This window comes from Pyrus communis, chromosome 6 (genome assembly GCF_041283825.1).
Source record: "Pyrus communis isolate YQ-2024b chromosome 6, ASM4128382v1, whole genome shotgun sequence".
NCBI lineage: Eukaryota > Viridiplantae > Streptophyta > Magnoliopsida > Rosales > Rosaceae > Pyrus > Pyrus communis.
Window position 1 is genome coordinate 8,121,097 of NC_142570.1, and position 24,165 is coordinate 8,145,261.

The window sequence follows — 24,165 nt, forward strand, 5'->3', positions numbered from 1 at the left end:
TCCCAACTATTGTTGTTTTTTTTAACAAAGTGTCAAACTTTTCAGAAAAAGAAAAAGCTAATAGACTAGTGACAATGGCAGTTTCTTAAACAAAGGAGCATTTAGCTTCCCAAAATGTTAATCAGCTTTCTTAATGATATGGATTAAGCTTATTTAATTATTAAGAATGGCAATAATGGTTGGTTTTAGTTTGATTATCTGCAAGTTGACGTTCAAATTATAGAATAATACAGTTGTTTATTTGGACATCATCGATTAAAATATAGGTTATTTGTACATAATTGGATCCATTAGAGACTACGACAAATCCAATTGCATCCACTAATATATTGATTACTAAGATGTCACTAATTTGGTAGCACAATACCATACGTTTTACTTTTTCTTCAATTTTTTTTTTTGAACAAACAAAATTATTTACACTAAAGGAAGGGAGGTGAGTTTAAAAAAGTGACACGTTGTGTTTTATAAAATAGATTGATACATAAACGTAGTTTAGAGTATAATATTAAAAGATAAGTTACGTGTCAAAAACAATTGAACAATAACATCACATGACGATGAGACTATGACTTCCCACTGTTGCCTTTTGTGCAATCGAAATTAACGATTCTGGTTGGCTTACATGGATCCACTTGTGCACTTGTCACCCAGCAAGTTGTGTTTGTTGGCCGGTGCGTATACGATCCTGTTGCGGCTTGTGGAAATCAGGGTTAGACCTGGCAAACGGGTCGTGTCTGTCGTGTTTGTGTCGTTTTCGTGTAACACCTGTTATCTTAACGGGTCGTGTCGTGTCACACCCGTTATCTTAACGGGTCCTTAACAGGTCGTGTCACTTTACCCAACGGGTAAAGTGACCCGACCCGTTATGACCCGTTAAGAAAAAAATATATATTTTTTTAAATTTGCACATACCACACATTGCGACATAAATATTACTTGAAAACATTAAAACATTTCTCGTTCAAGTACTATATCTACACTCGAAAATGAAAGCCTAATAAAAAAAATAATACATACACTACTAATCTATTACAAATATTAAATGTGCAAGGATAAAGAGTTTTTGTTTTTAAGATTGACTAACACTTAGAGTTTATTTATACTTTTATTAAGTATAACATAAGATTTTGTGGTATCCACTTGTGTAAATATTTTAAATTGAAGATCGAATTCATTCATTGTATTCATATAGGGTCAAGGAGTGTAGTTATAAAAAATCATCAAAATCGGAGTTAAAATAACCGTTAAATCGTGATTTTTCGTTTATAACCGTTGAAAAGCTTTGTCCCGTTACTTGATCTCTGAATGTTTTTTTTTTGTGATTTTTTGCTGATGTGATCTCCAAGCATATACAAACAATTTTGATGGTTTGGATCGTTGAAATTAGTTTTGGAGAATTCGTAAAACAATAGATTGACTAACACTTAGAGTTTATTTATACTTTTATTAAGTATAACATAAGATTTTGTGGTATCCACTTGTGTAAATATTTTAAATTGAAGATCGAATTCATTCATTGTATTCATATAGGGTCAAGGAGTGTAGTTATAAAAAATCATCAAAATCGGAGTTAAAATAACCGTTAAATCGTGATTTTTCGTTTATAACCGTTGAAAAGCTTTGTCCCGTTACTTGATCTCTGAATGTTTTTTTTTTTGTGATTTTTCGCTAATGTGATCTCCAAGCATATACAAACAATTTTGACGGTTTGGATCGTTGAAATTAGTTTTGGAGAATTCGTAAAACGATAGATTGACTAACACTTAGAGTTTATTTATACTTAGATTCACCACTTCTATTAATTTTCATTTTTCCCTCTCTTTTTTGTTTCCTTTTCAACTTTTTCTTATCATTTTCACTTTTCCCTCCAACATCTTTCCCTAATTGAATTCCCTCACTTTTTTGTTTTATTTTCAACTTTTCTTAACATTTTCATTCTCCCTCCATTTTTTTTTTCAAAAAGGGCGGCAAGTTGGCAAATGGCAATGGCAAGAAATTGATTATTGAAATTTGAGAATGGAAACAAATCACATATGAGTCCTGACGCATCAAATTTCAATGGATGCAAAATCATGCAAATATGCAATGCATGATCATGCATATTAAATTATTAATTAATAATTATTATAGTTTTTATAAAATTTAATATATATATATATATATATATATATATAATTAGAATAGATAGACTTAATATTTTGGGGGTATAATTATTATAGTATATATAATTATTATAATTATTATAAATTTTATAGTTAATTTAATATATATATATATATATATATATATTTATTATAATTTTTAGGGGTATAAAATTGTAAAATTAATGTATATAATTATTACAGTATTTTTTGAGGGTTATAAAATTATAAAAATAATATTCTGCTTATCGTGTATCGTGTTTACCCACGTGTATACCCGACCCAACCCGTTATCTTAACAGGTGCTTATCGGGTTACCCGATAAGACCCGATTCGTTATCGTGTCGACCCAAACACCTGTTAATTTCGTGTCGTGTCGTGTCGGGTTATCGGGTCGTGTCAGAAATTGCCAGGTCTAATCAGGGTGCACAAAGCCGCGTATCTTGTCTAAATTTGGACCCCAAATAAGTGGCAGTGTCGTGGGATGAGATTTTACCAAAAGTTTACATTCGATTCTTGACAACACTTTTCATGCCAATATCTGGTTTGACAAGGTTAAACCGTAAAAACGTCACACGCAAAAACAGTATATTGCACGAGGGTTGCTAGCTACCTTTCCCTTTTGCCTTTTCCAACTTGCCTTCCCCACTCATTTCTTGACACCTTCAGAAGGATCGATGTCCGCAAACGAAGAAACATGAAACTGATTTCAATTCATTCGTAAAAATAGCTGTGTTAACAATAATCTATGTACATATCATCAATCTGCAGGTAATATTAGTTTTTGTCGCAAAATTAAACTGCCAACTACAGGTTTAAATCACATGTAAGCGAGACACCTATTCTGTAACCCACTGGCATTGCAGTTGGTACGAAATCAGGTCAAGAACAAGAACAAAAGGGGTGCGTTAGGACAGAAAGACAAACGAACGAAGAGATGCAGCTGCTTCCCGGAGCACAAAAGCAATACCTGCTCAGAAAAATATAATTGAGATCCCCATCGTAAAGCATCCAGCCGCAACCCAAGGGCTCAGGCGTTCACCTGTTTCACGTACCCAAAAAATTAATCCACCACATAAATGGAATAGACAACTGAAACTATTCTAGCAGCCTTCCAGTTAAAAAAAAACAGAACCTTGATAACATACCGATTCTAGCCGCCTTCCAGAAAAATCCCCGAAATCTGCCAAGACGAGGAACAAAATCAGAACACGGCTTGATCTTGAAGTTTGACATATCATATAAAGACATGGACGCGTGAAGGAAAAGTAAAACACAAAGATCATTGGTTGGAGGAAAAATACATAAATGTCGGAATCAAATAAGTAGAACCAATGCAAGTACACCTAACTACACAATTCTTGCAGGGTGAGCAGTTGAATACGCAACTTTTAGAAATCATAGTCCAAATACCGAACATCTTGCTCGTGCGCATCCAGTTTGCAAAACTACACCCTTTTCCTCGTTACGTTGAAGGGAAGCAAACTTTAGACCTATCCTCATCCTAACCCCTTACCCCTCGCTCCTTACTTGGGCTAACCGCAAGTGCTTAAAAAATCACAACCCTTTTGTTTTTAAGCAATTCTACTCTAATAAACCGATGCTAAACGCAACACCCGGGCAGGATTAACATTTACATTAAGTGGAAGCCTTTTAAGGGAAGGGATCCCCATTTTTTTTTTTTTTTATAAAAATAGGGATTAGTTGTGAGGTCTACACCACATCGAACTTTAACAATTCGAACCGTCTATTTTTCAAGTTGTACCTCATCCTTGCAAAATATTAGCCAAATTGGAAATATTTAAGACATCTAATTGGGTTCTAAGAAATGAACGAATACTTTGTTATAAAGAAACAATGAAATTTGATCTTGTTAATTAAATAGGCAAATCGTTTCGGATTGAATTGAATATTTGTAAGGATGATCTATGAATCGAGACTAACAAAATAGATTGTTCGAATTGTTAAAATTCGATATGGAGTGGATTCCACACCTAATTTCCATTTTTTTAAAAAAATTGGGAATCCCTTCGTATAAAGGGCCTGGACATTAATTTTTCTTAACCTCAACTAACAACGTGCATAGGCAATAATGATTAGGGATGTGATATCCACGTACCTTATTTTACTTCTCACATATCTTTTTAATTTTCAGCCTTCGGATCGAATGAATTGAATAAGATCAATGGACAGAAATTATTAAGGGATGTGTGATTGTGAGAAGTAAAATGATCCACACACCCCTATTGATTAAATGTTGAAAAATGCTTCAATGCATACAATTGGATTATGCTAAACTTTCATTAAACACACACTAATCAAAGCATTAAACACACAGATATACAAAATTAGAGAAGCCATGGGAAGTGAGACCACTGACCCAGTTTTCTGCTCCAGGACGGCCGGAAACTGCATCTTCACGAAGGTGCACGTGCAAATCACGAGCAGCACCACCGTCAAGAACGAATTGAAGTTGAAAAGCGCCGACTGCATACCATAACCAAAAAACCCAAATCAAAAACCCTAATTTGTAATCATAAACACAAAATTTCAATCAAATTAGAAAACATCGATAAGAAAATTCACCGACTATTACCATGTTTCGATTCCGAGTCTTCGATTTCGTACGGATCTACGAGAAAGATCGGAGATCTGGGCAAAACCGAAGATTTCCGAGAGCTCAGCGCTTCTAACTTGAAAGAGAACACATACAAAGTTGAAGAAGTTTAAACGACGAGTCGCTTGTACGGAGGTATCCAAATTTACTGAAGTGCCCATGTACTTGGTTTAAATTACGAAGCTGAGCACCGCCAATTTGAAAATTTTAGATGCGAGTCCCCCGCCATAAGAAAACCAAACGCTCTTTCTTTTGATTCGATCATTTTCTAAAAATCTCGGTCGCTCTCTCTCGGAGGACACTGAGAGTGAGAAGGCGGCGGTGATGGTGGAGGTGAAGCGGTGGAGCGTGACCTACACGAAGCACATGAAGCAGAAGCGCAAGGTCTACCAGGACGGCTCCTTAGAGCTCAACTCCTCCACCAATAAGGTAACTTAATTCGCAATTTCTCTGAATTAATTCCATTTAAACCGGAATTCTGTGATTAATTTTCCACTCTGGTGTGAAGATGTTGCTGTTTGACGACTGCGAGAAGCTCCTGGAGTGCAGGATCTTGAAGAAAGACGAACAAGTCAGCAGCGGCGAAACTCTCACGTTCAATTCTTTTCTCGTTGACGTGAACGAAGCCTTATCGGCTGACGGAGATCTAAAACCTGTACCTGGTTTCAATTCTCGGGCAAAAGATGAGAAGCGCGCAAAGCCGTTTGTGATTTCCAGTTTAGTTTCTAATTGCTAATTGTTATCTCAAGTCAGTTTTGTGCAATTTCATAGCATTGTACATTTTTGGCTTTTGTAATTATAATCACCGACACCGGTTTTGTGATTTATACAGGGAATAAGCCACAGATAAGTATGAGTCCGTCGCAAAAGATTATCAGAGGTTAGTGTAACGCTTTACTCATTCTGATCTCATTTCATATAGAAAATCACGGCAAACTGGTTTGAGCTATTGTCACAAGAATATTAGGAATGTTGTGTAGCAGCGGTAACTGATGAAGCGTTGTATTCAGTTTGGTTGTGGTTTTCGAGCATCAAACGTTTTCAATGCGTCCAGTGTTTCTGTGTCTTTGCCATTTGGTATTGATTGTGTTACAATCAAAGCTATTATGTGAGCTTGTTGAGTTTATAACATGACACACATGTAACACATTTATTCACATTTTAGAGTTTAAGAGTAGGGGACTACACAAGTATGGCGCAGGACAGAGTAGTCCAGAAACGACGAATACTACCAAAACAGGTTAGTTTGTGAGTTAGTAGCTTTATTTATACAAATGCAATTTTAACTATAAAATGTTGAAGTATAACATCATTTTGTTAGTTCTGCACTGTCAGATGTTTACTAGCATTTATCTGGGGTTTCTTGCTTCACATTTGACATACTTATTAATTTCGTTACAATGAAGAGTGGCAGGTTTTGTACACCACCCAACTAACTCAAAAGGCCAAGAAGTATCATGATGGTTTCTTACAGTTTTCGACTTCTGGGTCTTATGGAAAGCAGGTTGCGTTACTACCTGTCTATTCTTCTTTGCAAGTCCCATTTATCTCAATGGATGGCCATTCAACCATCTTCGTTTTACTTTTTTAGTTATCAATCTCAAATTTTGCCCCTTAAATTCTAAAGTCACTCAGTTATGTAAGTAGAATTTCTTTGTTGCCCTGTGTGTGTGTGTGATTGCAAATGAGTTTACCTAAGGAAAACTTGAGGATCCCTGGCATTACCTTTTATCTTTCTGTTCAGATAATACTGTTAGATGCAAGCAGGAATCAAATAGAGTGCAGGTTCCTTAAGAAAGATGAAGTGGTAGCTTCCGGTGAATCAATAAGATTTGATGCTCATTTAGTTGAAATTGGAGAATGTGAAGGAGATCGTAAACCTGTAGCAGATTTGCCTATAAGAGAAAACAAACATAATGTTGTCGCTGAGGCAGGAATAAACCTTGAACAGGGTAATGGTATTATCACCAATAAAGGTGCTGGAAAAGGTTAGTAAGTGAAAGGTTTTCTCTTTTAAATTGAACTTTTGCATCTCTAAAGTGACTTCTTAAAGTTTTTTTCTCCATTGATCCTATCTTACCCACCCCTAATGATATGGTCCCAGGCTGACAACTCCCTTTGTTTTCTGTTCTAACATAGAATGGAAGGTCCTCTACACTACACAAATAACTCAAAAGGCCAAAAAGTACCATGATGGTTTTTTAAAGCTCGCATTGTGTGGCTCCCAAAGGAGGCAGGTATATATATTTTGAAACTATTGATGTTTACACAATGTTATCATCTTGTCCTCACACCCAACTATGTATGATATATTTGATTGTCAAAGTTGATTTTGTTTTCATTGCTGGTTTCACTTTCTACCAAATTTGATGAATACTTGTTCTGTTGTGGATGTTGGTTTCATATCTATGAGCCGTATCTACTGAATGTGATGCATCACATGGTCCCGTCCATTCCTTGCTTGGAATCACATATCCTTTAAGAGTTGCATCATTTTCATGGGCTAATGAATTCAAACTAGCTTCCAACTTTCTGTATCATTATACACTTGTCAGGTTAGTTTATTTAGTGAAGATAAAACCATGCTGAGTGGTAAGCACATCAGTTTGTCTGAAGATATAAGACAAGGTTGTATGTTTGAGCTACCAAAATATCTGGTGGAGGTCGGTGAACCTTATGCTAGTTCTGGAGGTATGGTGCTGTTCTGATACGAGTTTAGACATTGATGCTTGCTAAGGTCTTGATCATGTCTCCTGCATTTGTTTTGGCCAGAGGATGAAGGAAAGTCCGATGACAAAGATTGTTTGAAGAAAGCTTCAAACTCAAATCATAGCATCTCCAGAGTTGAGGAAACAAAACCAGGGAGGGCAGTCCCTACAAACAAGCCTTTGCGTGACGGTGAGTCTAGGGTTACCTGGGGAATCACTTACAGCAAGTTTATTGATTGTATTGACTTCAAAGATTGTCTTTCTTTTTCTTTACAGCAAGTCTAGGCCTGAGAAATTTTGATGTGTATATGTGTGTGTTTGCCTTTACTACTTAATAGATTTCTGATTATTAATCTGTTTCCATCTATGCAGCCCGTCAGATTTTGTCCATTCTCCAAAAACCTATGGCTCAGGAGAGCAAAATTTCCAGTCATGATAATAACAGCACGGCTAGGCCAGTTACCACCGCTAAGGGGTCACATGTTTCAGATGCTATAATATTGGATTCCTCTGAACCTGATCAACCGTCAAAACCACATAGAATAGCTGTGAAAATAGAACCGAGTGAAAAGATGGACACTGGAAAACCCCCTGATCTTACATCTTTCAAAGGCAAGTTTCATCAGAACATTTTAAATTTGCATCACCACTAACTGTTATATTTTCCGAAATTAGGTTTTCATTAATTAATTATGTGGAAATTCAATTTGAATCGGACTATATTCTATGCAGGCAAATCCGGCGGTAGTGGCAGGCGAGTTGCTGAGGGAGCTGACATCAGAAAAGACCAGGTTGACTGTTGTTCCGTAGTATCTATGTATAATGTATTGTCACTTTTTTCTGCTGGTGCTATTCCAATTTAAATTATCTGCAGTTCTTATCAGGGACCAAATTAGAGGAGGAATTAATTGGAACTATTAGGATTTATGTAGTTAAACCCATTCCACGGTGAAGAATTTATGACCGTGGTTATATCTCTTAATTTAGGAAGACAACATAAGTTGCAACGCTATCTTTTATTTATTTGATTTCTTGTTTTTACAATGCATTTCACTCTTTTAGCAACCGTCGGTAAACTTATGTAGCTTTGATACGATGTATTGTGTTTGCAATTGTTTCAAGCAGCAATATTCAGGCAATGTGGAAGCTGACACTAAACAGCGTGACAGAACATACGCTTCTGAGAAATCAAGTCTCAGTTCTTGTGCTTCTCATGATGCTGCTGATGAGAAAAGACCTCGTTTTGAGGAGCCTGTTTTGGAGCAAATCGAAGTATGCCCAAGTTTCGATCTTGGATTTTAAACAACTTTACCCAAGTGTCGTTCTTCTAGTCAATCGCTGTATGGCCAGTGCTTGTAAATTGTGAATTGGATGATTTTATTCACTCTCTTGCTATCTTGTGGAATAAATTACTTGCATAAAATCATGGCAAGATCCAAGAAAAGCTCGCCAACGTATATTTTCAGTGGTAATTTGTTTGTATGGAAGAAACTTTATTTTGGATAAACCATGTTTGGATGCAATTCTTGTGAACTGAAATGCTCACGGTGAAGATTGTGGGGAGTGTAATGCAGAGCAGCAGAAGACTTTTCACTGCATTAGAACATGTAGCACCTGTGATTAAGAGCATTCACTCATGCACCGAGTTTTTGTGTTTGAATCTCTTCTCCCCGAATATCGGTTGTATTAAAAAAAATTAAACAATAGAAGATGCTGACATTCCACTCATGAAAAAAGTGAGAGTGAGACTGTGAGAGACTTCTGCTTGTTGGTTTATTAGGGCATTGGCAAAATCAGTACTAAATTGTGAAAGCTGATTGTGAACAACTAGGTTTCTAATTATTTGTTGTTAAACTACTTATAACACCAACAAAGCGTGTTGTTAATATGAGCAAACGGCATAGTTGATCAAGGACACAGGATAAATATATCCACATATTATAACATGAGTAAATTAGTAACACTACGTGACAGTATGACAGTTAAATCAAAAAATTACTTTCATGCAACGGGTTTCTTTCGGAACCTTCTGCAAAATTACTTTCATAGTAAATCAATTAAAACAAGCCACTTGTCGTGGGCGTGGTGGTTTGATTAACTTCAAACATGGGTGTAGACATCAAAATTTCGGTGAAATAAATGTTTGACTAATAATTAAAATTTCAACGTTCACGTATCACATAAATTTTACACGTATCATGTAACTCAACAAAAAATCGAACAAAATCAGAAAAGTCATCAAATAGGACATGTGTCAACACTTAACAGAAATGATTTATTTCATTTGAATATTATATTCAAAATTAGGCCTTGAAAAAGTCTACAAATAAAAGCCAATTTCATTCATTTCACTTCACCAATTCACATCACACCAAAACCTTGAAGCTTTGAAACTCTAAAGCTTTCAAGCAAATCCCAAAGGATCAAGAAAGCCCTATTTGTTCTTCGTCAAATCCTCCTTCAAGATCAAGCCTCGACGGCCCTTGAAGAAATTTCCCTCAACCTTCAAGATCAAGCCCCGACATCCCTTGAAGAAAGCGTTCATCGTTTATCATCTGTTCATCCTAAGATCATGCCCCAACGGTCCTTTAGATCAACAACATTAATAAATCCACACACTCGTTCTTCAAGATCAAGCCCAAAAGCCCTTGAAGATTCGTTCATCAACTGTTCATCAAGATCAAGCCCCGAAAGCCCTTGAAGATCCGTTCATCCTAAGATCAAGCCCCGACGACTATTTGAATCAACAACATTAACAAATCCACACACCCGTTCTTCAAGATCAAGCCCAAAAGCTCCTGAAGATCCGTTCATCAACTGTTCATTAAGATCAAGCCCCGAAGGCCCTTGAAGATCCGTTCATCCTAAGATCAAGCCCCGACGGCCCTTTGGATCAACAACATCAACAAATCCGCACAACTGTTCATGCCCCCAACGGCCCTTTGGATCAACAGCTCATCCACAGATCTATACTTACGAAGATAGAATCAGAGGATCAAATTGTAAAAGAGATTGTAACCCTTAAAATCAATACAAAATATATTTTGTACACGTGTTCTTGTTTCAGGAAAATTAGTGTTTACAAATTTGGCACGCCCGGTGAGACAATCTCTACCTCTCATCTCTTTCTCCGTTAAGGAATCCGAACACACCTCAAAATCCATGGCATCAAGTAAGGAATAAGCCATTCTAGCAACCACCAAGGGAAGGATCTTGAGCACTTTCGGCGTGAACGGACAATCTATTGGCTCCACAACCGCTCCTCAACATGCCACTTCAAAGTTGGTGCCACTAAGGGAGCAAGGGGAGTATCAAAGGTGTGAGTCCATCATTAACCTGACCTCGATGGGGCATCGAAGCATGCTGCTGAGGCTCACAAGATAACATCCCAAAACGGCCAATGGGGTTCTTCGTCAGCACCCTGGATGTCTGAAGGAAAGTCATGTCTATTGGTTGCACAAGTCATGACCATCGGCGTTATCTCTATTGAAGAACAACTAGCTCAAATAAGTGAAGCAATTGCAAGGTTCACAAGGACCACAGAGGGGAAAGACTTGCAAATCACCGCACTCATCAACCGATTGGAGGCGCATCATGACAAAAAAGTTGACCGCAACCCAAAGGTTGATCCATTAAAGAGAGAAGCCGATGAAGAAAAGAAACCTATGGTGGAGAAAGTCGAGGAGAAGCCAGACCAAGCAACGACACTCATATGCTCTCTTTCCATACAACATATCCAGGACATGATTGCCAACACCGTCAGAACATAGGTGGGAGACACTTCGCAGGATGCACTGCTGTACTCAAAGCCATACACCAAAAGGGTTGATAGCTTGTGATGTCGACGGGTTATCAGCTGCCAAAATTCATACAATTCGATGGAAAGGGAAACCCAAAGCAACATGTCGCCCATTTCATTGAAACTTGCAACAATGCTGGGACGGAGTAAGACTACCTCATCAAGCAGTTCGTGCGCTCATTAAAAGGTAACGCCTTTGACTGGTACACCGACCTCAAGCCTAAGTCTATCAACAGTTGGGATCAGCTATAAAGGGAATTCCTCAACCGTTTCTACAGCACTCGCCGCACTGTAAGAATGCTGGAGCTGACCAGTACGAAACAGTGGAAGGATGAACCTGTCATCTACTACATAATAGATGACGTTCATTAAGTCTGGAGTGCAAAGATCGGCTTTCTGAAACCTCCGCCATTGAGATGTGCGTTCAAGGCATGCAATGGGGACTACACTACATCCTTCAAGGCATCAAACCACGAACCTTTGAGGAGTTAGCCACCCGCGCCCATGATATGGAGTTAAGCATCACCCATCATGGGAAGAAAGAACCGATCGCCAACTACAAGAACGACAAAGTTTTAGGACCAAAGGTGGATAAGGCTGCGTGGAAACCCACCAAGGAACCAATGACGGTCAACACAACTCCAGTCAAAATCTTTACACGAGGCAAGGCAATTCAAACGAAAGCTTTTCGTGATCAAGAGATGCGTAGATGCACTTTGAAGGAGCTTAAGGAGAAGACTTATCCATTCCTCGACTCTGATGTGGTTGCTATGTTGAAAGACTTGCTTAACAAAAAGGTGATCGGCCTACCTGAGTGCAGACGGCCAGAAGAGATGAATCGTACTGACAGTCCAAGGTACTGTAAATTCCATCGCTTCATCAGTCATTCGACGGAAAAGTGTTTTGTGCTGAAAGATCTCATCATGAAGCAGGCTTAGAAAGGAATTATCGAGCTAGATCTTGACGATGTGGTGAAGTCAAACTATACCACCGTTACTTTTGGCTCATTCGACTCAAAATCTTCACCTCAACTGCTGGAGGCATGCTCCAAAACCATGTCAGTCAAGTCAAATGAAGTTGAAGGATGGACTCATGTCACTCCAAAGAAAATGCACAAGAAGCATGCGTTTCATCCACAAGTTCACCAATCGGAAATGGGGCAAAGCAGCTTTCGTCAACCTCCAAAACTGCATGAAAGTGTTGAGGATGATGAAATTGTGACACGAAGATCGTTCATTGCCATCACGATGTGCGATTTCTTCCCCAAAGACTTCTTCAATCACTTGGTCAAGACTCTTTGCTATGAAGATTGCAAGGAATGCCTCTCTAAGATCGTTTGACAAATTCACAGAGCTTCTCGTTCGCACGAGCCTAAAAGACGACAACAAACACTTCTTGCCTGCACGAGCTGAAACTGCAAACAGCACCAAAAGCTCATTGCCTGCACGAGCTAAAATTGTAAACGGTACCAAACGCTTATTGCCTGCACGAGCTGAAACTGCAAATGACATCAAAAGCTTATTGTCCACACAAGCTTAAAAGACGACAACAAATGCTTCTGGCCCGCACGAGCATAAATTATGTACAGAAAATTCATCATCAAAATCACCATTAAAACTGTCAAAAGCAACCCATCGCTCATTTAAACTAGATTATGACTTGAATTTTTCTTTGGAAGGGTGCGTAGGCAGCTCAAACATTCAACTTCGAGTTCAATCACATCAAAATGAAAAATAAGGGTTTTATTAAAGGTTTGACTAATTAAAGTCAATTTTATTACAAGGGCAACAATTTCTTTGTACGAACAAAAAAATATATATATATATATATATATATATATATATATATATTAAAGTGAGGTCTTTCTCCACTTTAAATGCCGTCCCCAGACCAAAGTGGATGGAATCCGTCCTAAATCCAATTGGTGCAGCAATCAGGACAAATCCTTTTATTGGGCCTGGATTTGTGAGGAAGCTTGTCAAACTCCAAACAAGAACCGACTACCTTTCCAAGGTCCAGGACTCGGCCCAGCCCAATCCTGAGTCAAGTCCAACGTCCAGGCCCATCGCAGCGGTGCCAGAGGAAGCTTCTGAGAGTGGGTGTGCAAAGAGATTTACACTCTCTATGACATAGCAAGGAAACTCGACCTTGACGACTCAAAGTATGTCATCCGATGAGCCCCCGACCTCGACTCCTCTGTGATCGGCGTCGGTGAAGTGTGCAAAGTTATGATTTACATAGAAATTGCCACCATAAGATCTGGGTTTCTATTCAATCGAAGCAGGCCCACCGGTGCTCTTTCTCCACGGATTCTTGGAGCTCTGGTACTTCTGGCACCGCCAACTTCTATCTCCACAGCACATATTTTTTCTTTTCCTCTCTGCCATCTCCGTCGACTGCAGCAAGTAAAGGTAGGTTTTCTTGTTTTGCTCGCTATCATGCCCGTCGTTTGAAAAAGCCATAAACAGTGGCAGACATCATCAACATTGTTGTTACCCATCCCCAAACCGCCGGAACATGACCCGAGACCTCTTACGTGCATCACGACTCGACTTGGGCTTCGACCTGCGGATCTAGTAATGGCAGACCTTCCTCTGCGACACATCTTCCTTCTCGGCACCAACCTTTCCGTTAGCTTCAGCTCCGGCAAGACCAAGTTCGAGCGTTGGTGGTTCATCGACGTACAAGGCGGTGCAACTTCTGAAGTCCCAAGGCTTGAAGCGGGTCAAGGTCTTTGACTCCGACCCGGCCGTGCTTCAGGCCCTAACTGGATCGGACATCAAGGTCACCGTCGACCTCCTTCTCCACTTTACTCCAGTTTTCAAATGCCGAAACTATTCTCCACCATCACCTCAACAGCTCTTCCACCAGGCATCATCTCTGCCTTCAATCGTTGCCAGATCTTCAATAGTCTCCTGGTTGAGATCCTCAGCTTCGAAAGTGTTCGAGGGTTGATGTATTAGGCTTGGGTTCGAAGGTTGATGTGCTTCTGTTGCTTTGCTGCTGCCTTTGAATGTGATTAATCGACGCTTTGCGTCCCTCTCTTTGCCTCGCTGCTGTGCCGTAGGACTTGGATTGCGTCCCTTACCTCCTTGACGCTATGCACTACCTCGAGCTCGTCACTCTGCGACATTGTCTTCTCCGCCATCCTCAAACAACTGCAGCCTAGCCTCCCGCTGCTCCAGTTTCTGTGCATCCTTCCTCCTCTGCAAGACCTCTCATTCTGCCCATCAACTTCAGCAGCACGTGTGGCCACTTCTTCTTGCCCAAGCTGCCGTGGCACTCCTCCTCGCCCAAGCTGCCATGCCCTCTGCAAGCTTCTCCTCCCCCGCTGCAGGTGTACCGCATTTCATCCCATGCAGCACACACACACACACACACACACACACATATATATATATATATATATATATATATATATATATAAATCATGAAAAAAAAAAAAAAACTATTGGTGCGGTGACTGCAAATAATGGTCTCCAATGTAACAAATGAAAATGGTCCGCATGCGGCGAATGCAATACAATGAGGAAGCCCACTGAGGAACAGTGCCATCTTCAAGCCACTCACAATTGCATGCTACTATTGGAGAGTCAAAAAGAAAAAGAAGAAAAGAAAAAAAAAAGGGATGGTGGCGACAAAATCATTGAAAGATAGAAACAAAAAAAATAGGGAGGATGATGCATCAAGCACCATCTAAAAAAAAAAAAAAAAAAAGAGAAGAAAAAAAATAAAAAGGGTTATGGGATGGTGCACGACATCATTTTACAAATATAATTAAAAAAAGAAAGAAAGTACATCTTAGTGAAACATATGCTCTATTGTATTTAGCACAATACACTGAATAAAATAAAGCATGTCTATTGATGTCTTCGAGAAATTACAACAACAAAAAAAATATATATAAAAAAAAATAAAAAATAAAAAATAAAAAAGAGCCTTCACAAAGGTTGTTCATGTGACGCCCCAGTATTTGGCAGGACTCCAGGGAGAACAGGCACAAGAGGTTGATTATTCGGAGCCTCAATACTTGTTTGAGCTCTAGATGACGAAGGCAAAAAGTGGCTCTGGAGTACAGCCACAAACCTCTACTGGTCACTTTGAATCCGACATTCGGAGTCTTGTAGCTGATCAAGCTTCCTCTTCATGCTTGTCGAATAATTATTTGCAAGTAGGTGCCAATCTCTATTCTCCGCTTAAGCTGTATGTTCTCTTGTTTAAGATTTGCCACCTCGGCCGTCAATGATTTAACTTGGCGAGTTCGAGCAAGTAAACGTTGGCCCATATTAGACACGGAGCCCGCACACTAAACACTGAAAGATAGGGAGTCTTGGACAGCCAACTCATCAGTCCGTCTTAAAAGTAGCCTATTATCTCTAGGAGTAAGGAGGTTCCTAGTTACTACCTGAGCCATTGTTGCATCCCTCATCACGAAGTCTTCAACTGTAAGAGGGCCATTCAAAGATAAGAAGGATAAACGCCATATATTTCCCTAACGCGGCACACATGTATCGCTTCCAAGACTCAAATCTAAGCAGACGATAGACGGGTAGGCCATTTTTTAAAAAAAAAAATATGGTAAAAGAAAAGGGTTAGATGGAGTAAAATCTCATAAATAGACCAGAGACAATTTTCACGAGCGGGCAATCTTCAAAGTGTGCATGTTGGATGTGATCGATACCTCTATAAAAGGATAGGCAATGGAGCCACCAATCCAAAACTCGAAGAGACACCACTCTCTGAATTTCAAAAGCCTAATTTTCCTGCATAAAATCCGTCAACACTTTTCAAACGCAACCTCAGCTTGTCAGATAACATGTGCAACTTTGTCAAAGATCTCTAACAAAGTTGAAAAAACGTGAAGTTCACTATTCCAACTACCATACTTTTGCCGACAAGCGTGGGTAACAAGGTCGCACCCGCACCACTACCTGCTATTAAAATCCCTATATATATCAACCTTCATCCTCCATGGCAAGGCACAGTTCCAAAATGCCTGACTCTTCTTCCTTGCCAAAAATGCATCTACAACCAAACCTCTCAACCTACTCAGTTTCTTCCCCCCTAAAAACACCTCTTCAACCAGGTCACACCAGTGCAAAAGTATCTCATATCATCAGGGTCGAAAGTAAGAGTATCTTATAGCATACCTTCTCCATGTCCTTTTCTTTGTTCTTGTTCTTCCCTGCAGGACAAGGAGAAAGAGAGTGATCAGTCGGCACTTGGAATCAAACTTCCCGTCAGGAACCGACTGCCTGGAACCCCTTCCTTGATTGCTTACCCAACACTGCTCTCAAGTACTCATCTTCAACTGTTGATGTACTTCCAAAGAAGATGCCAGATGCCTGGAGAACGGATGAGGCAAGTAGAAGCGGTAAACCGAAGCATGCAGAGACAAGCGCAACAAATACATGTGTTGATTCATCCTCTACTTCTTCAAAAGCAAAAGTATCTAATATCATCAGGGTCGAAAGCAAAGGTATCTCATATCATGCTTTTTTCCTTGGCTTTTCTTTTGCCCTTGATTTTACCTCAAGACGAGGGGAAAGAAAGCAATCAGTCGGAACTTGAAATCAAACTTTCGATCTGAAACTGATTGCCCATAACCTTTGCCTGGTTACTTACCTAGCATTGCTCTCGAGTGCTTGTCTTCAACTGTTGTTAGGTCTCAAATTTCCTCAGCAAATACCTCAGAACAATTGATATGATATTAGCTCTTTACACTAAAACTGCCAAGCATGGATGAGTTGCTAGGAAGTGATGCTCTGAAGGACCATTTAAATGCAAAAGGTTGCGCACCACTCCTGCTATGCAAAAGAAACAAGAAGAGAAGAATGCAGCATGATGAGCTGTAATAAATCACTATAGCACGATGCCCTTCTATGCAGAACCGCATAATCTAGACAGTGGAGTCTAAGTCAAATCCAAGCTCGACATCGTTGTGATGCGAGATTTACTTGACACTCAAATTAAACCCTCGTTTGACAATTGTAGTAGAATGGATAAGTGAGGGATCGTTCTAGACCGGGGATTAGGAGGGCTTGCTAAAACCTTCTAAATTGACTTAAAAACATAAAAACTAAATTAAAATACTCTTAACAAGACTACTATGACTCAGAATGGCTTTGAAAAACTCAAATTGTCTAAAACAATCAAATTGACTCAAATAGAAGCTAGAACTTGATTTAGACGAATTTGCAAGTGTTTATGACTCCAAAAGCTTAAAGATACAAAAATAAAACAAATACGAATGATTAAAACTTAACAAAATAGAGGGGTGGAATTGTGTTTGGACGATATTAAATTAAAAAGACAGAATATAATTAAAGGCAAAATGTAAATATGAATGTGATGAAAATATGGATGATGGAATAGCCAAGGGTTTCTTCTCCACACATGTTACACTTGCAAACAAAATTGATTCTCAGTTGGTCTTTCGATAAGTTGTGAAACTCAATGCTCCAAGTTAATTAGATCCGCTTAGATTAACTTTCAGATTTCCCTAAATTCGTTGGATTGAATGGAATACGCATTACAACCAAATTATTCTTAATCAAAGTCCCTAACTATGGAATACGCATGATAGAGACATTTAACCAAGATCATTAAGTTCAACGGAAATCATAAACATCGACGAGGCATTCGTTACTATGGAATACGCATGAAACTTATGCCAAGAATTCGTTTAACGCGATTGTTTATAAGCAACCTCTACTACTTGTGAATATAAGTTCATAGCGATTAGGTGAAATTCACTTATATTCTAGCGTCATATTTATGCATGAAAATTAAGCTTGCAATCTCAATGAACATACATAAATAAGTTATCAATCAAACAGTTAAACGAATTGAATCCACAACTTATGAAATTCCAACCAAACGTAATCAATTCAAAATGCAAATATAAACATAGTTTCGAATCACCCCCTAGCTAAAGGGGGTTTAGTTCCTCATAACTTTGAAATCAAAGAAACACCTAAACATTCCAACAACTCAAACTTGAATTGTATGAACGTTTAGGCACTCTTATCTTCCATTCTCATACGTACAAAACAAAGAGAATTAAATTTAAACTTTGAAATCAAAGAAACACCTAAACATTCCAACAACTCAAACTTGAATTGTATGAACGTTTAAGCACTCTTTTCTTCCTCGTTGTTGTAGCACAAGGTCTAAGGTGAGCTTTGGGGATTATGTGAAGTGTTTTGGAGGGATGGGAAGTGGTTGGATAGTGGCTGCAATGGAGGAGAAAAACTGCACAGAAATGGAAATGATTTGCGGCACAAGGGTTGTGTTTGTGTTGTGTGAAGTGTTGTGAATGGAAAATGTGAGATGTATGAGTGGGGAGTGAATGAATATGTGGCTGCATGTGGATTAAAGGGGTGTGAATGGTGGTGTAATGATGAAATGAAATGGCTAGAAATGTTAGGGAATGTGCACGGCAATGATGTTGGGAAATGAATGATTAAATGTGCATGTGGGTGAAAGTGAAGAGAATGCATGTGTTTGATGAAATTGCATTTGAAAAGGTTGGAAAGTGGAAGGGAAAGGCACGGCAACAAGGAAGTGTTTGGTGATGAATGCAATGATGAAGAGTGAATAAAAAATGCATGTAGGGTTAGCTAGGTTGGCTTTGTTTGGGTGCATGTGTGTTAATGGTGGTTTTGCATGTGAATTGATGGATTGTTTTTGATGGAATGGATGGTTCTTTGCATGGCTATAAGGGAGAGAATAAGAGAGAATGGGCTAGGCCCTTTGTTTTATGTCCAAAGTGAAAATAAGGCCTTCAAATTCGTCCAAACTTTGGCTCCATGGATAAGCTATCCAATCCATGCCCAAAAATGCTCCAAATGGCCTCAAAATGCACTTTCTTGCTCCCTAAGCCCTTAGAACCTGAAAACACACAAAAGAAGCATAAAGAACTAAAATAACTAAAGAAACATAACGTAAATGTACGAGAACAAGCCATTTAAGTCGCATGAATATGCTCTTATCACGTTGCTCTAATCAAAGAGCTCAAGAAGCCCCAACGGCCCTTGAAGAAATCACAAGTCCGATTCAAAATCAAGTGTCCACCACCCTTGAATCAAATTCAGCTCCACATGAAAAGAGTAAATTCAGACATTTGGTGCAAGTCGCAGAAGAAACCCCCCAGCTTAGTTCAAGAATAAGCCTATAAAAAGTCAACAATTGGAGGAAACCAGAAAATCCTTCAACCCAGTTCAAGATCAAAGTTGTGGAAAGTCAACAAGCACAACAAAATACATGCCGATTCATCCACTACCAAAGCCAAAGATCATCTACCACGTGAAGCTCCTTGTGGTCCAATTTCATTCAAGATTAAGCCTCGACGACCCTTGAAGAAATTTCAAACAAAATTCAAGAACAAGCCTTAATGGCACTTGAAGAAAACTTTCAGCCTAATTCAAGATCAAGCCTCAGTGACCCTTGAAGAAATTTTCAGTCCATTTCAAGATCAAGCCTTGAAGGCCCTTGGATCGACAGCTACATTAAGGGACTTTAAAACGCATCTCCTACACGTGACAACCACATGTATACGACAGGCCTTGAAGTGGGGGCATTTGTAGACATCAAAATTTCGGTGAAATAAATGTTTGACTAATAATTAAAATTTCAACGTTCACGTATCACATAAATTTTACATGTATCATGTAACTCAACAAAAAATCGAACAAAATCAGAAAAGTCATCAAATAGGACATGTGTCAACACTTGGCAGAAATGATTTATTTCATCTAAATATTATATTCAAAATTAGGCCTTGAAAAAGTCTATAAATAGAAGCCAATTTCATTCATTTCACTTCACCAATTCACATCACACCAAAACCTTGAAGCTTTGAAATTCTAAAGCTCTCAAGGAAATCCCCAAGGATCAAGAAAGCCCTATTTGTTCTTTTTCAAATCCTCCTTCAAGATCAAGCCCCGACGGCCCTTGAAGAAACTTCCCTTAACCTTCAAAATCAAGCCCTGACGGCCCTTGAAAAAAGCGTTCATCGTTTATCATCTGTTCATCCTACGATCAAGCCCCAACGGCCCTTTGTATCAACAACATTAATAAATCCACACACCCGTTCTTCAAGATCAAGCCCAAAAGGCCTTGAAGATCCGTTCATCAACTGTTCATCAAGATCAAGTCCCGAAGTCCCTTGAAGATCCGTTCATCCCTAAGATCAAGCCCTGACGGCCCTTTGGATCAACAACATTAACAAATCCACACACTCGTTCTTCAAGATCAAGCCCAAAAGCTCCTGAAGATCCGTTCATCAACTGTTCATCAAGATCAAGCCCCGAAGGCCCTTGAAGATCCGTTCATCCTAAGATCAAAGCCCCAACGGCCCTTTGGATCAACAGCATCAACAAATCTGCACAACTGTTCATCCCTAGACCAAGCCCCGACGGCCCTTTGGATCAACATCTCATCCACAGATCTACACTTACGAAGATAGAATCAGAAGATCAAATTGTAAAAGAGATTGTAACCCTAAAATCAATACAAAATATATTTTGTACACGTGTTCTTGTTTCAGGAAAATTCGTGTTTACAATGGGACGCCCAAAATTGATGGGAATAGGGTGAATAAATCTGATCTGACATCTAGGGTGGAGTGATTATAGTGCATCGCTTGGTTGGCTAAAGAAAGTTAAATGTGGGCATAAACAGATCGTGCATTTTTAGCTCATCAAACATTTAATCCAGTGCTTCAATCTTACCATGTCTTACCTTTCGACCCAACTACTTTGTCCTCTAAACTATGATGGTACCCTTTTTAACATTTTGATATAGATGATATTCTATTTTCTGATTAATCTGACCTACTCGTGACAACGTGATAACTTTTTATTAAACCATCCTACAAGTCCGATCATGTAACACTTTTATCACGCTTCTATTTTAAACTATCTAAATTGCAAAATGAATGATTTGAACTTAGGTGCATAGAAATAATAAATTTGGAAGCCTTTTAGATGTTTTCAGTACGGATAACAGGTCAATACACTTGCCAAATGGCAAGACACCTTGCGTGACCCGATCTCACTAATTGCGAGTATGATGCCTGTGCGGCAGCCATACTCAAGACCGACTCTTTAAGAGAGTTTTGGGTGTGGGTACCTTACCTGCGGACGGTAGCCGTACTCAAGACCTACACTAAAGCGAGTGGGTGAGGCTGCCGTACAAGTTGGCCACCGGCTGCGGCCAGTCTCGCCAAATGCTAAACATGTTAAACATGACAACGTTTAATGATAAACATGTTTTTTTTTTTTGGTGACGTTTGACTCAAAGTAGACAGATTTGTAATTAAAGTAAAGCAACCTGTCTGACTAATGAAATTGAAAGAAAAAATCTGAAAAATATTGCCACCCAAAGTGGTCGAACTAAAATACAATAGTACACAGTTTTGGGCTCAGTACTGAATTGAAAAGAAATTTTGGAAGTGAGTGTATGAGAGCAACAGTTGTGAATCACAAAACAAACAACCAGACTGCAGCAGCAGCAGCTCTTTTAGACAATCCGCTCCAACTCTCTTGCGTAGCTGAGAGTTTGGTTGATGAGTTGTAGAGAGGGTATCTCTTTGCAAGGTGCAGACTCCTTTGCCTTCTGGAAATAGACAGCATCATTCTTCACCTCCCACTCAGGATGATCCTGTATCCACGGAACAAAGTCTTATAAACTTGTAGAGCCAACGGAGAAAAGATCGTGTTACTAAGGCTGGTGGAGCACAAGCAGTAGTGCCTTGATGCTAGGCATATGGTTTATATTTAGATTTATACTCGAAGCTGAAGCCCATGGCCAGGCCTCGGGTAAGGGTTTCATTCAGTGTTTTATTTGGGAATAAGGGACTCGGTCAATTTATATTATTGGAAATTTACAAGTCAAACATGCTGTCTTTCCCACCCATGATTTGCAAGGATATGCATTTTTAACTTTCTGCCAGAAAGCTATAGGCATTTTATTTCAAAAACAGAAGATCAGTCATTCTAAGAAGTTCAGTCAATTTGGACTTTTTATGAAAAAGGAAAATAACATGTTACACACGACGTACCTCACTGACAAATGCCAAAAGTTCGCGGTCAGAAGGAAATAGCAACATTTGACGGGCATCCTTAATTGAGAGTGAATCATATGCCTTCTCGCTGCATCCGGCTATCTCATCCCTAAAAGTGACACAGATCAACCAAATAGAAATCCGCAAAGACATTTTTAATTTTGCACTGCAAACATATTATCTAAATAGCTAAACTACACAATAAGTTCAATAATAGGAAGATGATGGGCTCAAATCATTCACATGTTCCTATGAGTCACGGACAATGATGGAATGTTCCAAAGAAAAAACCTTCCCAACTTCCAGATATTAGCATTTCTTGTCACAAGTTTGAAGAGCTTTTGCAATTATTCAAACATAATCCTAATTATTAAGTAAAACAAATTTACCTGACCGTTTTAGCCAGTAGATCCATGAAATAAACATAAGTCTCGTGTGGCACAGTCTGACGAGCGCTCAACACACGGTTGTAAGCTCCCTCCATGAAAGATTGCTCTAGCTCTACAGCATGCTTAATGCAAGGGTTCTCCAAAGCAGCAGATGAAAGAAGTTCCAGTTCAGTGTGGAACTCAGCAATTCTATTCTGGACAAGGAGTCTCAACAGGTTGAGACCTAAAATTGGGAACTCTTGAGGGGATGATGGAAGACGGTCACTACTCCATAAGAACAGTAAATTCATTAACAATCCTTTTAAACAAACATTTATTTTCTGTTTTGAAAAATGGACCGAGTAATTGATAGAAGATAAACAAAGTGGGATGATAACGTACTGAGCGTCTACATAATAAGACTTCAACTGAAAGAAATCCCTTTCAAATGCATCCTGGTCCTCAATCTTCACACTAAGCACGACAGCATGCTCATATATATCCCCTGCCATTTTATGAAACATGAAAAAGGTTAATGACGAGGTTGTTGGATTAAGATAATGAAGGGGAATACGCCAATGAACAATATTAAACTAGCACACTCTTTCGTTACAACATAAGTAGGTAGCAAAATGAACTATAAAAGCATAATTTTTGTTTCTGGCGCATTCACTACTTCAACAACGAAGTTTGGAACTACACGGACAGGAAAGTAAAAGCAATAGATTTGGATAAAGAACATTACTTGCTAATGTTAATTCCTTGGCAGCATTAGGTGTGTTTTGAAACAACGGTGGTAGGCTTCCGAATTCGGTCAGCTTAACCTGAAAACACAACCGATACAACTCAATCCACTTACAACAACACCATAATTCCACATATCTTCATATAAAAACCAACAAATAACTTAATAAATCTTCCGAACGGACGTCTTTGAATAGCATTTCACTCCCCAGCAGCTTAACAACCAAACACTTGCGACAACACCTTACACCAAAATCTCGAAATCTTGTAAATTCAATTAACCAATACCCAAAATCTAATTACAAAATCTTTCAAAGGAAGAAAATCAAAACGACAATCCCATCACTCTGACTGACCCAAAAACCTAATCACCTGGGGGCAACACACAAGAATCATACTTTAGCACTAAGCAGTAAAACGAAACAACAATAGTTACTAAATCATGTGAACAAGCAGCTGATAATCTCGAATTTGGGATTGAAAATTAGGGTTTTTGGGCATTAGCGAGTTACCTTAAGCTGGGAGAGGAAATTGGAGCAGGTATCGAAATCGTTCCGCACGAATGCAGCTTTGAATCGCTCGAAGAGCTGTGCGACCTCTGTGAGCTTCGGATCCATCTCTCTCGTCTTCCTGCGGTTGCTTGCCTCTTCGTCTACTTCTTCCTCCGATTGCCTTTGCTATTTTACTTTGCTGAGTTTATGTTCGCTCTTTGCTTCC

General features: G+C 39.0%; 3 protein-coding genes and 1 pseudogene across 3 annotated transcripts; 2 read left to right on the top strand and 2 right to left on the bottom strand.

The window, feature by feature from the left end:
* Window positions 1-2,984: 2,984 nt before the first annotated feature.
* LOC137711377 (uncharacterized) lies at window positions 2,985-4,866 on the bottom strand. Its single transcript, XM_068450610.2, has 4 exons — window positions 4,741-4,866; window positions 4,525-4,631; window positions 3,293-3,327; window positions 2,985-3,186 (listed from the first exon to the last, which is right to left on the bottom strand). The coding sequence occupies exons 1-4, from the start codon at window positions 4,741-4,743 to the stop codon at window positions 3,119-3,121; spliced, it is 213 nt and encodes a 70-aa protein (XP_068306711.1). The 5' UTR covers window positions 4,744-4,866; the 3' UTR covers window positions 2,985-3,118.
* On the top strand, window positions 4,854-8,913 carry LOC137710102 (uncharacterized). The gene is made up of 12 exons (XM_068449057.2): window positions 4,854-5,190; window positions 5,270-5,477; window positions 5,594-5,641; window positions 5,927-6,001; window positions 6,168-6,265; window positions 6,506-6,749; window positions 6,901-6,998; window positions 7,317-7,452; window positions 7,534-7,659; window positions 7,842-8,081; window positions 8,202-8,260; window positions 8,595-8,913. Exons 1-12 carry the CDS (start codon window positions 5,086-5,088, stop codon window positions 8,769-8,771), a joined length of 1,614 nt encoding a protein of 537 aa, XP_068305158.2. The 5' UTR covers window positions 4,854-5,085; the 3' UTR covers window positions 8,772-8,913.
* A 2,751-nt stretch (window positions 8,914-11,664) lies between these two features.
* On the top strand, window positions 11,665-12,608 carry LOC148696217 (uncharacterized; annotated as a pseudogene).
* Window positions 12,609-21,588: 8,980 nt separating this feature from the next.
* On the bottom strand, window positions 21,589-24,165 carry LOC137710475 (26S proteasome non-ATPase regulatory subunit 8 homolog A). The gene is made up of 6 exons (XM_068449504.2): window positions 23,961-24,165; window positions 23,450-23,528; window positions 23,107-23,209; window positions 22,726-22,989; window positions 22,334-22,445; window positions 21,589-21,933 (listed from the first exon to the last, which is right to left on the bottom strand). Exons 1-6 carry the CDS (start codon window positions 24,063-24,065, stop codon window positions 21,793-21,795), a joined length of 804 nt encoding a protein of 267 aa, XP_068305605.2. The 5' UTR covers window positions 24,066-24,165; the 3' UTR covers window positions 21,589-21,792.